This window comes from Trypanosoma brucei, chromosome 11 (assembly GCF_000210295.1).
Source record: "Trypanosoma brucei gambiense DAL972 chromosome 11, complete sequence".
Classification (NCBI taxonomy): domain Eukaryota; phylum Euglenozoa; class Kinetoplastea; order Trypanosomatida; family Trypanosomatidae; genus Trypanosoma; species Trypanosoma brucei.
The window spans coordinates 4,012,698-4,027,074 of record NC_026744.1 but is presented as its reverse complement, the minus strand read 5'-3'; the positions used below and the strand labels follow the sequence as shown (position 1 = coordinate 4,027,074).

Here is a 14,377-nt window from a genome sequence, read left to right as displayed (position 1 = left end):
ATCTGACGATGAACAGAATTCACACATCGCGAGGGTGGAGCCGGTTATGGAGGACAGTCAGACCACTATCCCACTTCAGCCATCGTTTGGTGATCAAGCGGGGAGTCCCTCACAGCTTCGAAGACTGTTTGACACCGCAGGATCTTATATAATGTCCGCGCTGATTGGAAGGCGGGACCTGGGGAGTAGCGAACCCTTCAATGTTGCGCAAGTTCCCCATGATTCCACGTCTAACGATGAACAGTGGGACGATAGAGCGGTCCATGATCCATTTGATCCTGCCCGGCCCCCCTCACTGTGCAATGACAATTCCTTGTGCTCTTCGGACGACGTAGGTGTCGACCTCCGCGAAGTAATTCTTCAGTATCGGCGGACACCAAATGATTCATATATGGGTATTATACAGGCATCGCTTCACGCTGAAAATTTCAGAATCAACGGGGATATTTTGCAGGCTGCAGTAGGGGATCGCCATCTTACGAAGACGCTATTGAAGTCCGGACGTGTTGATGTGAATGATGTCGGTGTACAGCAAATTATCCAAGAGGAGATTGATTCTCTGATGGTGGGCGACGAAAACTTCGGGGGCCGTATTAACCCAGGAAACATTGATTATCTAAAAGTGCTGTGCAATGCTCCCAGTGCTACCTTTACAAAAGAGCAGGCACTTTCGTGCCGCTACGCGGGTCTCGAGTTTGTGAAAATGCTGTACGACAACCCACACCTCTTGCGGAACCTACCACCCCCCAATTGGCTGTTGGGGTTCTTTTTACATATTTGTTTTGTGTTGGATATGGCGCTAACATGGGTGGGTTTGATCGCTGTGTTTTTGCATCTTGCGTGTGTGGGATGGGTTATCTATCATTGGCGGGTGGTGGGACACATTGAATGCAGTAGTTGGACAATTGTGTGTTATGTGGTTGGGTACGTTGTGAGTATTGTGGCGGTGATGACATCTGAGGAGGGGCGAATACGTGACTATGAGGATCGCGTGTGGGACTACCCGGATAACACAACAAAAGTGGTTCCGTGTGTCCCCGTGTTCGAGGTCTGGCTCGTGTACGTCACGCTAAGGTACGAATTGTTAAAGAACAAGGCTAAGTATTTCGTTATACGGTATGATTTATACAACGGTCTGACGAATGTTTTGCTTCTTCACACCTGCTTGTTTTCGATACCCCAGCTGCTTTTACAGTATTACCTCGCAGCGTTCTATGCGTACGGTGATTCTTTCATTGGGCACACAATCTTAGCCATCACAAACTATACCTCGTATGGTGTATCCACGTACCTGTTTCTCCGGAACGCGATATGCAACTTCTCCTGTAACCGCTTCGGTTTTGCGGTTGTAGCCACGAAGCAGGTTTCGCTGAGGCCGAGGAGTGTCACGAACCGTATACTCATTGCAACTACTTCTTGTTATTTGGAGTGCTGCTTATTCGCCGTTCTGTTAACGTTTCCGGTAATCGGTCAGTGCCACACAGAGACCGTCGTCTTTGTATCAACCGCTTCCTTCGCCACTGTGGTTGGTTTCGTGTTGTTAGTTGTAGTTCTCGTGTTCGATGCACACAGGGTTATCTGGGCTGCTTGTTGGCCAGCCGCGGCTGTGCAAGGAGTCTTCACCATTGTTTACACCTACAGCGGAAAGTTGGTGGATGATCCACTGGGGTGTTCGTTTTTTTCATTAACATCTTCTTCAGTTCCAATTTTAACATACGTTACTTTTGGGTTTTTGTGTCTCTCCATTTTGGCAGGAATTGGGGTTTTCATCTACGACAAGGTAACTGGAGGCCGTGAGGTCATGTGGGACAGTTATTACTTCTGGTCGATGCGAAGGTGAAGGGGTGGTTGACAGTGAAATACAGTGGGTGCCCGCAAACAATATAAATCATACGAAGCGGAGTTCTCGCCTAAGTTGATTCCGACCTCCAGTTGTTGTCTGCCCAGTTAATCTGGTTCTTGTAGTATTTCTGTGAGGTGGTCGCGTTGTTACATCGTACGGTGAGTTGTAGTTGAGTGGTGGGGCGTTGACTTGCGTCGGCACGTGTTTGCATAAGGGACCAGACTTTTTCCTTTTTTTTTCCATTGACGCTCACGGACTATGTTTTTTTTTTTTTTCATACTCCATGTTAGAGCTCATACATGTGTATATATCCCTGTCGATAATTCGAGTCCCATCTCTAGCGATATTTTCTGTGTTTAACTACTTTTCCCCCGTTTGTTTTTTCTTTTCCCCTGTTTACTATAATTTCGTCGCGGTGTGTGGAGGCAGCCGAGATTTGATGACCCAGTCGGCGGAAGTTTCCGTGACTTCGTATGAGCAGCCGCTGCCGGGCCGTCCGACTGATGGTGTGGGCGCCGATTTACCTCGGGACGCAGATGATGTACGGGATTCCACACAGGAGTTCGACATGCTTGCGGTAGATGTGATTCTTGGAGACGGGACCCACTGCGCACTGGACTTCGCTGAGAGCGCTTATCTCAAGCGACTGATATCTCAGAAGCAACCAGTACAGCTTGAATTTGGCTCTCAAGTTGCCATAGAGGAGTTAAAAAGGATAGTAGCGTTAGATCTGAGAGGTTCAAAACTCTCCCGTGCTCGGCGTCAGACCCGCGCTGATGTTAAGTCGAGAATGTCGGAAGCAGATGACAAAGTTTTGTCTTCTTTTTCCACGAGCGCGGCACCACATAGAGAAGACAGCCAGGCTTGTGCTTTTTTTTCCGAGACAACATTGTCCCGGAACGGAACCGTATCGTGCTACAATGCGTGCGAATTGACACGCAACAGGGAATTATTTATGGAGGTTTTAGAGTTAAGTGCGCGTCTAGAAATGGAAAAAACGTTTGCCGTCCTTTGTGGTGAATTTGGTCGAATATACAAGGAGGAAGTGTTTTGTGACACTGATATCCGTTCGCTTGCGTCATTAAACAGCAAAGAGAAGTTATGTGAAGTCTTAGCTTTCCGGGAGAAGGTCATGACTGCATTTAGAATCGGTGGTGGCAGTGCTGAACCGGGTTCGCCCCAGCCACGGTCGCTCCAGCCAACAAAAGATGTGCTAATAGCCACGGGAGCTGACAAATCCAACCATCAGCTCCCATGTGTGGCATGGTTGAAGAAGGATCGCTATTTCTATCCCGAATTTTATCACGTTGGGGATTTGACGCAATCCATTGACCCCAGTTCGACGACTATGACTGAAGCATCGTATCTTGGGGAGGACTTCGCAAAAAAAGGCCACACCCTTTACCAGAACCCTGTGTGGGAGGGGGAAGACTCGGCTAAGACGTGCTCAGAGTGCAAGAGATCTTTCTCCTCATGGCCGGCTCTGTTGTTTGCTGCGGTTCGGGCGCGTAACTGCCGTTGCTGTGGCCGGCGCATGTGTGAGCAGTGCACGTCATGGATGTTAGACAAGTCATTGGCCAAGTTAAGTAAGCCTGGTCAACCGGAGGAGGGCAGAATGCGTCACGCATGCAAGAGGTGCTACGATCAAGCAATGATGATAAATAAACACACATTTCTTTGCACCACATTCGTTTGCGCCGGCCTATCTATCGTGGATATCGCACTCTTACGTACCGTCAACGAGCAGTGGAGGGCTGCAGCCGAGTTGTGCCTCAGTGACTACAGATCATCTCTCTACGAGAACATGTGGAACATGAAGATACCAAAACGGACAGCACAGATCCTTGCCAGTAGCGTTAATCTTTTGGTTGGCCACCCCGAGCCTCTCATATTTCTCTTCATATCTATTGACTGGGAGAACAATGAACTTGTTGAGAAGGCCTGCGCAGCAATCGAGCAAACGGCAAAGGGAGCCGCACCGCCGCCAATGTCACCACATCTTCGTGACTTCTATTGGAAGCCGCCATTGAGCCACTGGTATATGTTGTGCACACGCACTTGCGGTCGGATGCTACCACCGTTCTTTGGTATCAAAATTCTGGAGTGTTTGCACCGTGCACCACAAGGCCATGCAACAGCGGAAAAAATACGGAAAATAGTGACAAAGCACCTGCTGCGAGATTGGATTACGTCGCTGGATACGTGCATACGAGAATGTGTTGTGTTGCTCCTGTTGGATATCTTTGATCTCGAGAGCTGCCAGCCCCGTGTTGTGTCCGTTCTACTCTCCTTGTCGAAGCTCGATCCACAGTTGGCGATCGTTATTTGTCAAGAGGCGTCAGCGCGAATGAGGGTCAATGAATTCAGCTACCGCACACTACAGGAGCGCGTCATTGAAAGAAACGCTGACACATTCCCGGAATCACATCAGAAATTTCTCAATACACTTAAGTTTTTAAACTTGATCACACCTGAGGTGAATCTTGTCCCGGTGGGTGGGGATGCCAGGGAGTATCAGAGGGCGCTTGTTACTCAGCTCTCGAACAGTGGGCTAATGGGGGGTTTGGCGGAAACGACCGGCGAATCGGTCTCTGGTTGTTTGTCAACTTCATCGAGGATTGCGCAGGAACGCAGTGGGCTGTGTGCCGTATCGCCTATGCTGTTTCCGTTTGACAGTAGTGTGGTTATAACACACATCGACTTGGGGGGTATCAAGATAATGGAATCTAGTCAACGGCCTGTTTCGATTCCGCTCGTTGATGCAGAAGGTGTGACGCGGAGTATTCTTGTCAAGAGGGAAAACCTTGAAAAGGATAAAGTGATGTGTGTCACCTCGCGGTTTTTGCGGTGGGTGCTCTACAAGCAAATAGGCAACGTGGTCCTTCCCACGTATCGCGTTATTTTGCTTTCGCCGTCTTCGGGTTTGATAGAGGTGGTAAAGGACGGGCAGACAATTCACCGTGTGATTGGAAAGGACAAAGAGGGTCGCCTGCTTCAGCACCTTGTGTCACTTGAGAAGACACAAGGCCAGCTGGGGGACTCGGTGTCGGAACCTCAACTTCATGAAAGGGTACGAGGAGCGGGACATCAGTGTGGACAACCTAATAGTTTGATAGTTAAAGGCTTCGATAGTCAAAAATCAGCTGCTCTTGCCCGTGAGTGTTTCATGTGCTCCGCAAAGTTTTTCATATTGCTGAATTATATATTTGCAATCGGTGATCGACATCGTGAGAATGTTATGATTCATCCGAGTGGTGCTATATTCCACATCGATTATGGTATGCTTTTAACAACACGGACGTTAGCCGAGCATGTCCTACCTTCCTATGTCCGATTCGACTCTGACCTCGAGGGTTGCATTGAATACTTTATGAAAGAAGAACCCGCGCCGGAAGTGCAGACTGAGGGGGAACAAGACGATTCCTGTACGAGATTTATTATACAAACTGCTGATTGGTTTCTCGAAGTGCGGTCGTACGCGGGCATTATGCACCAACTTCTTTCTCACATTGTCCGCCGTAATGCGCTCGACGGAATTAAACACATAGGAGAGTTGACAGCGCTGATGAACTTAACGCTAATGCGGAGCCTTGCGGAAGAAAGTTGCAAAGAAACCTTCTGCAAACGAGTGAAGGATTCACGTGGACGAACATGGCTAAAGGACATTACCCATGATACTCATAAGTGGACCCAACAAGCTATGGAGCGTGGCTTCAAGTGGTTATATAAGCTTATGAGTTTACACCCCATCGGCGTGGATGCACGAAATCAAACAAAATGACATTTTTCCTGCCCCACCAAAAAAAAAAAACCGTTGCGATGTACTCCTTTTTGGAAAAAAACTGGGAATCAATCGGACCTCCAACGTGCAAAATGAGTATGTACGAAGAGTTAAGGAGGGAATACCCATCATGTTGTTGTTTAGTCTGAAACATCACAGTAAGATAGTGCGAACAAAGTTGACAGTAGAGTTTGTGTACAGAGTAACAAAGTGTTTTTTTCTCTCATTGCTTTCCCCGCAGTAGGGGTAGAGGACCTAGCGTCTTCTGAGTGCATATGTATATTTTTACATTTCATAACCTGGCAATTTTGTTACTGTATGTTTAAAATCTCTATCTTCTGGTTTGTAGTCGGACGTATTTCTGTGTCATATGAGAATACTCAATGGACTATTAAACCATGAGCGGGGGATGATAACATTTATTCACTCCGGGTTGTGTTTGCCTTCCATTCAGTGGTCGTGCGCTTCTTTTTTTTTTTCTTTTTTTGTTTCCACTCGCCAGTCCCTTCCTTCCTCTTTAATACAAATAGTTCCTCTCACCTAATGTGGATTCTCAGTGGTAATGCTTTTTTGTCACTTTCGCTCATACACCGCAACAAATGTTACGTGCGTGTGTGGTTATGTTGTGACGAAACCTTTGAAATCACTTGAATCAACTGTGTGAAGTTGTCTCTATGCGTATGGCGGGTGAAGGGGATAACAAAAAAAAAAGAAAAAGAAAAAAAGAAGAGTAGGAGCTTGTGTGTGATGCAAGTGGGTGTGTGAATTGTTAAACTGGGCGTATGCTTTCAGGGAAGATAGAGAGCTTGATATGCCTTTTTTTTTTTCCAGTGGTGCGCGGCATACGGTGTCGTCTGTGAGTTTCGTGCAATCCGTTGGCGGTTCCGGTGGCCCCGTTGAGGATGTGAATATTTGATGAGTGTTTGGCGGATGTGTTAAAATGGTGTGAGGGGCACTAACTGTGTGCCGTTGTCCTGTGGCTACGCTATCAGGTTTTCACCACCGCGCTTTTTCAGTCTGTACCACCTTTGGCGTTGCACGAAGTGGACAGCTGCCATGTGCTCACTAAAGAGGAGTTGCTCGTCTCACACAAGTCTCACTTTGTTTTCTTGTTGGCGCATGCCTTTTTTTATTTTGTTTTTTTCTTTTTTTCTTTTTTGAGGTTGCTTTTTGTTGTGTTTAACTGTTTATCTTGTGAAGCTCCGTCGTTACTGTTGGTGGATATGCAGGTCGCTTTTTTTTTTTTTTGCCGCTACTGCACGACCTCCACTTTCCAAGTTGGAGAAACTTGTGTCCTGTCTCTTAAGATATTCCCGGCACCCAACAATTAAATCTTTCGATGACAAGCACTCAAACCCTTTGTTGGGAAATGGGTATACTCTACATTTTCTTTTTATGTTATATCTCTTTAGCGAAGACATCTTCATGATCGCATCTTCTCCGGCCCCGGAATCTGAGCGTGTTACATCGGGAGTTGCACCACCTTACGTAACTATCAGTACCGAACTCGTGCAGTTGAGGTCATTTGCAGATGTCCGGAAAACTATGATGTCCTTCAGCGGAGCCGTTGAAGGTGGACAAGCAGAATCTGGACAGGATAACGGTGTCATATCACCCTCCATTTCACGACAATTCCATGGTAATGCCTCGCGTTCTCCAAGTGTTTTATGCGTTTGGGATGTAGACGATACGTTTGTGACATCTGGTCGGGAGGGCAGTCGTCAGCATGTGCTGTTTGAGACTGATAATCTCCTTCATACATTTGGTAGCTGCCCAGCAAGACATTTACTGTTGACACGGGGTAGTGTGGATGACTTGTTTGTTCCAGGGCCCAGGGGCGGAAAACTTCAGCGATTTACTTCATTCTTTACGGGAGATGCAAAATTTCATGGTGACACACCGGGAGGTGTCAAAGCGAAAAAAGGCCGCGTCGATGGTAGTTGTTGCTCACGACCGTTAGTTGTTACTAGCGTGAAGAAAAGTCCTCTTGATGGCAGTGACGTTCCCATCATACGAATTGCCACAGCGCATGCCCCAAGAAAAGTGTCGATGGGTATCGAAGCTCTTTTTACTGCCACCGAGCAATACACGATGGAGGAAGACGAAAGTTGTGTACGGTGGTTGGCATTCCGGCCTTCTTTGTGGGGGATTTCCCTTTCCAGTCTGTCTAGTCTCGTTGTTCCGTCACCACACACCGCTTTTTTAGATGGTGCAATATTTCGAAAGATGGATATCGTGCGTTCACTTGCAGTGAGTGGGTTGTGGGACGTTGTTTTCTTCGTTGATAACAACCTCTCCGAACTTGGTGTAGTGCGTCCTGGGCTCGGGATAGGGGATTATCATCGGTTCAAGGCTGCAGGAGAGCTACGAAAGTTTTTCCTTTCGGATTTTTTGTTGCTCAGGGCATCATCAGCGTTGGCCGACAGATCCCATAGACGTCACACACCCAAACTGAAGGTGAGCGGCACGTGCTCCCCGGGAAGTGGTGCCTTATCGTGCGGTGAATTAGGCTCCGACAATACTTTTTCGCAAGGTAACTTCATTGAAGTTCATCGTGAACCCGGGATTTCGGGAGAAGAGAGCCCTGGCGTAAGTAGCGGGTTTGGGAGTGCAGTTGAGGGTTACCCGAAGGAGGATGAGCAGGTGGTGAAAATCATAGTGGGTCATTTTCACATGGAGGCGGAGAAGTTTAACATGTATAAACAACTAGTGCCTCCTGCATTCCAGCATGAGGTGCATTTTTCGTATCACCCTGCTTTTTCATCTGGTGCTGTGTGCAGGGACGAGCAGATTGCAAGATTACTGGAGGACTTTCGGGACTACGAAAGGGAGATTTTGCAGGGAGAGGAGAAATTCGGGTTCTTTGGTCGGCCTGTTCCGGGCTGGGAGCCGAGCATCGGTTTGGTACGCTGTTTGCGGCCCGAGTACCGGAAACAATTGGCGTCCCTGCGGGATCAATACGTGCCAATCTGCAGGGACATAAACAGAATTATGCTTGTTAAAGTACCTCAACTCCCTGTTGATGAGCGAGATCATGTCATGAAGCGAGAGTCAGCAACTCTCTACAAACGATTAGTTAGACAGCAGTTGGTTGTTGACCCGTTCCTCATTGAGCGTGTTGCTCTAATACTCTTTTACATTTCAACGGTAAACCACCGAATACTGCCGAGCACCTTGTTGGAATTAAAAAAAGAAATACAGGCGCTAATGAACGGTATGGTTCCTGCAAACGGAGTGCTGAAGAAGAAATGTTTATCGGTGCTCGTCCTCAATCCAAAGGGAAACAGCTAGGTCCGTGGTTTGCCGCGCGGTACGGGCACACAGTTGTGCACACACGACAGTAACATTCGATTACATTTGGCGGCCAATTTTTTAGTGCTTAACTTATGCTATTTTTTTCTTTTGAGATATGTGTGTGTCGTCCCCGGAATGTTTTTGCTGCTTTTTTTTTTTTAAAAGAATAGATATAAATAAAACTATATATATCTATATGTTCCTTTCGCTTTCGTTGTTACGGCATTTCGTGAGTGCTTTCTGATTTCTTTAACTTCTTCAACGTGCATTGAAGTTACTCTCGTTTCTCTGGTCTCCGGTTGGTTGCTTTGTCGCGTCATCGTGTCACGAACCGTGTGCATTTCCGTATGCGAGTGTTTCGTGGCACTTGGGATACTTATCATTATTTTTTTCTCTTTTTTGATTTTTTTTTCTTTTGTTGCGATCAACACTATTCCATCCCCCTACGCAAGGGGATTCCCTTCGGCACGGCCAGTTTCATGAGGAAAGAAATTGTTGTGATACGGGCCGGGGGTTTGCTCTTGTGCGTGTAGTAGTGGATGAGGATAGAATATTACGGTACTTGTATGTTTGTATGTGTGAACTCCAATGGCTGATGCGGAATAGCGGTGCAGGGGGGGGGTGCGTGTGGTTGCGTTCCTTGGCTTCTTTTTTTTTTTTTTCGCTCTTTACAGCTTCCATCTTTTCCTTCTTCATTGTAACAGTTGCGCAATCGACAGGAGTAGGGATTGGGCAGCGGAATGAAAAATACCAAAAGGCCAAGAAGGTGTGGGGAACGTCATTCTATCGGGGTGGTGTGTCCCTGCCATTTCAGGGGAGTTACGTATATTGCAATAATTATTTTTGTTATTGCTATTATTTTTTCTTCTTAGTGTGTAATTATTACGTACTTTATTTGTTTACGTTGTACATTTACCTTTTTTTCTTATCGCATTTTTTTCAAGTGTTGTGAATGGTGCACCGAGTATTTATCCACTTCACACCTGCACCCGCGCGAAACTTGATTCTTATACGTATATATATATATATATATATATAAGGGTGTAAACGGACATTTGGCCGGACAAACATTTTTTCTTTTATGTTCAGCCTCGTGTGGACGTAAGTTTGCGTCCAGAGGTAGATGATAACTTCCTCGAAGTTAATGCACTGTGCAATCTATGTTTTGCACCATTATTGCTGCCAGTGTGTGTGGGTGATCACCCGGTTCCTTTCTTTTTTTCTTTTCCCCCCTCAAAACAAAAGAAAAACAAGAAACGTCGTTGCTTGTTCATGCTCGCAGCATGTGTGCGACTTAACCCCTTCCTGCGTTGCCGTTTTTTTTTTCTATGAGTGGTTTTTTTCTCAGCCTTCACATCTCCTTCTTCACCGGTTGTTTTGTAATCTTTAAGTGGTCCGCTTCACTGTGCTCGCGTGAGTGTGGTAGCGGTGAGGTTCTGGTCTGCAACCGGAAGCAGTATTAGAAGCAAAATAGATTGGAAAGCACGTCAAGTGCACTCACAGTTTCAATATCACTACAGCTCGTTGAAGGCGTTGACATAGACGTGACTCCGCAGTGTTTTTCCCCCCTTTTCATCCTGCCTTTTCCTTTTGATTCATCAGTTGTTTCTGACCCATTTATTTGTGCTTCACTTGTTTATTCCTTCTTCGTGTGACTGCATGTTGGAGGTATGGACCCGACCTTACGCACTTTTTGCATTATTCCTCACGAGGCTCGCTGTACGGACTTCTTCGATGGCGTATTTGAAGATGGTTTGGTGGTACGGCACGACCAGTGCTCAGGTCCCCATTTCTTTTCGCACGTGTTGAGCCCGGCCCACGACGCAGTGGGACACGTGGTTGATCCCCTACTCGCAAGGCTTCGGGACGGCGGAAATGCTGCCCTGGTGGTTGTGTTGCCTGAAGACGATGACGAGGGAGGTTGCGGCAGCAAAATTATAAAAGGGGCTGTAAAGGCAGCGGGAGAGAAGCTGGAAGTTGCGATGGATCTCTTTACACGGTTGCTGTCAGCAGTTTTTACGGGTGCTCAGCACCCATCGCAAGTACTGGTATCCGCGATATCGTTCAGGGTGAAGGGGACGAAGGCTCGGGACTTATTGAAGCAGCAGGATATACATTGGTGGGAGGAGGTGCAGCGCTTCGACGTGAATTGTGGGGGATTGTCCTCAGAATGGGGCGCGTTCGTGCAGCTCATCCACGAGCGGCATGTGCATCTGATTCGAGGAACGTTGCAGCGGGAATCGGTTTTACTGCTTCGGATTGAACTCGAAGGTGGTGGTTCACTTGTGGTTGCCGAAATGGGGTGCGACTCTGGGGCTTTGCTCCAGTTGTCTTTGTTGCTGCGCAGCGGTGGTGTGGGTAAAAGCCAAACTTTTCAGTCTTGCAAGTTCTTCACTTCCGCAATGCGTGATTTCATTCCACCTGCCGCTGTGACCCACCTCGTAGCTATTCCTGATCCACAGCCCGCTCCCCGTGGAAGTTTGCGGCTTATTCGGTTTATGTCGGTAATATACTACACCACCGCAGAGGGAAGGCTGCGACGAAAACAGGTGGGTGCTTCTGGCGGGCCTTCGCTTTCCAGTAGTCAGGTTTTGCTTTCTGCCACCAGTTTTGGGCCCTGTGGGGCGAATGATTCCGTGAGAGGGGCGCGACAGCTGGAGCGAAGGGAGAGTGGTCAGAGGTGCACGCAGATACCTAGAGGGATAGAAAATGGCAGCTATGCGAGTTGCCTTCACAAACCATCGGACAAGTCATCTACTGCGCGCGGTTCATGTGCCGGGTCGCGTGACGCTACAATGAAAGGGAAGATTAGTGCGGCTGCCTCACCCGAAGTGCGAGAAACAGAAATCAATCTCGGTTCATCCAAAAAGCCGATGCCAAAAGGGGAAGTTTTATGCGACGACACGAATTTGATGGGTGATGTCCTCACCCCAGGGGAGAAGGTGGATAAAAGGCAGATTCCGGCCATGTGCAAACCCCCCAATCACTCAGTGCAAGTTAACCGGGAAGATATGAAAATTCCCACTGCAGAGGGATCGTCGAATGGAGAGGAGGGTATGGACCGTGTGAGGCAGGTGGTATCCAGTTTAGTTCTTAGAGTTGGGAAACTGGAAGAGGGTCAAGGTGCGCTTCGGCGTGCAACCCAGGAATGGCATAGCAAGTTGAATGAGGCTGTCAAAGCTAATCAGCGGCTACGGGAACGGCTGCAGTGTGGGGAAGGGAATAATCCCCTTTTTAGTGCACCAGTTGAAGGAACAGGTGAATCGATCCCAATAAAAGACGCTGTGCGCAGTCCTGAAAAAAAGGTGAGGGGAAGCGACCTTAATTTAACCCGCGACCGCGACAACAACTCGGCACTCTCGTGGGCACTTGAGGAGCTCCGTCAGAGGAATGCATCACTTGAACTGAAGCTTCGGGAAGTCCAACGGAGAAGTGGGTGTAGCAATGCTGCCTGTGATGGCAACCCTGTCGCAATGAACTTCGCTACTGGACCATGCGATACCGTCGAGGCTGTTGCCACTTCGCTCACAGGCGGATGCAAGTCTCTGCTTGATCAACTTGGGAAAATGGAAAAAGAGCTAAAATGCCGGGGAGCTTCCGGCAAACCCCGGCAGGAAAAGTGCCAACTTTCAGAGTGTTCCCTTCGTGAGCATAAGGAAGCTGTTATTGCCTTACAGAATTCCGTGAATGATATAATTAAACGGCGTTACGAAGGTTTGGAAAGTTTTGGGACGGCAATCCCAGTAGCGCAAACAGTAGAAGACTTTGATAAAATTTCGGATATTCTAACTTTTGAATTGGAACGTGGCGCGCACCTTCGTGCATTCATTCCTACATTTGCCTTGCTCGCAATGGCCGTTGAACGGCTGCGTCTAATCACGGAAGCGGCTGATAGCTGAGTTGGTGTCACTGTTACTTGTTTTATTTCTTCACTTAGAACCAGTTTTCTGTGCTTTAAAAAAAAACTTTTCTCCGAGGAAATGCTGGAGAGTTAGTGGTAAAAGCGCGTAGAGGCGGACGTGGGTTGCATTTGCAAGATCGCTTATGCTCCTCCCCTCATGTAGCTCCTTGTTCACTTTTCCGTTATTAGTCATTTAACTCCTTTGCTTGTTGGCACTTCACTACAGGGACCGCCGGAGGTGGTCAACGAGGGAAGTACGTTATGTCCCCTGCAACGTGATTGTTCCTTCCGTTTTTTTTTGTTGTCAGGTGTTCTCCTTTCTCTTGGCCTTTCCTCTTTTTTATCTACTATGCATTATAAGTTGCACGCTGGCACTCTGTGTCTGTGGTGTTTGCCTCATGTGGACCGTTGTGCAGCAGCGGCAGCAACCCTCACGCAGACGTCGAGAAGCCAATGCCGCGAAATCAGCGGGTAGTGGCAAAGGCGTCTCCTCATTAGTTACAACAATCCCGTCCCGAAGTACCGCAGCAGAGGTGAAGCATCTTCGCAAGGCTGCGCGGTTCCTCCGGGGGTTGGCGTTCGTGCGGAGGGATGTCATCTCCCCACTACGACATTTTCTGAATGCGCATTCCAATGGTCTCACCGGAATCAAACTCGTTGCTTTAGGTATTGGACCGTTTACGTATGAGGAGTCACGTGCAGGGTTTCTACAGATGGCTCTATTTATTGTTTTACAATCGGAGTGCGAGTCCTTCGTCCGACATCTGATCAGATCGAAGTTATCATCAGTCCCTTCTAACAATGGGTATGGTCTGCAACCTTCTACGCCCACCGTCAGGGCTTGTTTCTTTGACCCTGTGGCTACTGAAGTGCACACGAAGTGCTGCGATAAATTGGGAGTGATGATGGAAGAGTGCAATCTGTACGGTGCATATATTCCTAGTCACCCGCATGCGTTGCTCATCGCGTACCTTCCTCATTCACCGTGGGTACTGTTGCGCAATTTGTTCGTCTCTAATCTTACGAAAATCTCCGAGTTACCCACTGGCGGTGAGGGTGGTGTCAATAAGGTGGACAGTTTAGTGTTGCGGCGCACGTTGGTGATTGGAAACGATGTAAAGAAGGGGCCATGCGTGTCCGACACTTTTTTAGAGAAACTGGGAGCGTTCCTCCACATCGGCGAACTTCATGTGCGGGGCCGCAGGAAACAATGCGTGGAAAGTTTTGTTGAATGTGTTAGCGATACCTGTGATGATGTTGGCGATGTCGGGGAGGTTACTGTCTTTGACGGTTTGACAGGAATCAGTAGGCATGATATTGTACAGGCATTTTCGGAAACTTCGGTCATGCAGTTGAACGAACGTAGTGAGTTGTTGCTTTTGGATGAATTAAAGCGCATTCGCATTCCTCCCCTTACATGCGTGGGACTTGATATGGTGTAGGCACTTTTGTGCATGACATTACACCAGGTTGTGCTAAGGCAAAGGATGATCGTGTGTTTTTGGAGCGTGCTGCTATTACCTGGTCTCTTTTGTATGCCGACGCGCTGGCGGAATGA

The 14,377-nt window shown here is 47.8% G+C and overlaps 5 protein-coding genes across 5 annotated transcripts; all 5 read left to right on the top strand.

The window, feature by feature from the left end:
* Positions 1-46: 46 nt before the first annotated feature.
* Positions 47-1,840, top strand: TbgDal_XI17220 (hypothetical protein, conserved; the record flags this gene model as incomplete). The annotated part of the gene is made up of 1 exon (XM_011782564.1): positions 47-1,840. The coding sequence occupies one exon, from the start codon at positions 47-49 to the stop codon at positions 1,838-1,840; it is 1,794 nt and encodes a 597-aa protein (XP_011780866.1).
* A 286-nt stretch (positions 1,841-2,126) lies between these two features.
* TbgDal_XI17210 (phosphatidylinositol 3-kinase catalytic subunit,putative) lies at positions 2,127-5,624 on the top strand (the record flags this gene model as incomplete). The annotated part of the gene is made up of 1 exon (XM_011782563.1): positions 2,127-5,624. The coding sequence occupies one exon, from the start codon at positions 2,127-2,129 to the stop codon at positions 5,622-5,624; it is 3,498 nt and encodes a 1,165-aa protein (XP_011780865.1).
* Positions 5,625-7,019: 1,395 nt separating this feature from the next.
* On the top strand, positions 7,020-8,915 carry TbgDal_XI17200 (T. brucei spp.-specific protein; the record flags this gene model as incomplete). Its single annotated transcript, XM_011782562.1, has 1 exon — positions 7,020-8,915. The coding sequence occupies one exon, from the start codon at positions 7,020-7,022 to the stop codon at positions 8,913-8,915; it is 1,896 nt and encodes a 631-aa protein (XP_011780864.1).
* A 1,673-nt stretch (positions 8,916-10,588) lies between these two features.
* Positions 10,589-12,817, top strand: TbgDal_XI17190 (hypothetical protein, conserved; the record flags this gene model as incomplete). The annotated part of the gene is made up of 1 exon (XM_011782561.1): positions 10,589-12,817. One exon carries the CDS (start codon positions 10,589-10,591, stop codon positions 12,815-12,817), a length of 2,229 nt encoding a protein of 742 aa, XP_011780863.1.
* A 400-nt stretch (positions 12,818-13,217) lies between these two features.
* TbgDal_XI17180 (hypothetical protein, conserved) lies at positions 13,218-14,261 on the top strand (the record flags this gene model as incomplete). Its single annotated transcript, XM_011782560.1, has 1 exon — positions 13,218-14,261. One exon carries the CDS (start codon positions 13,218-13,220, stop codon positions 14,259-14,261), a length of 1,044 nt encoding a protein of 347 aa, XP_011780862.1.
* Between the last annotated feature and the right edge of the window lie 116 nt (positions 14,262-14,377).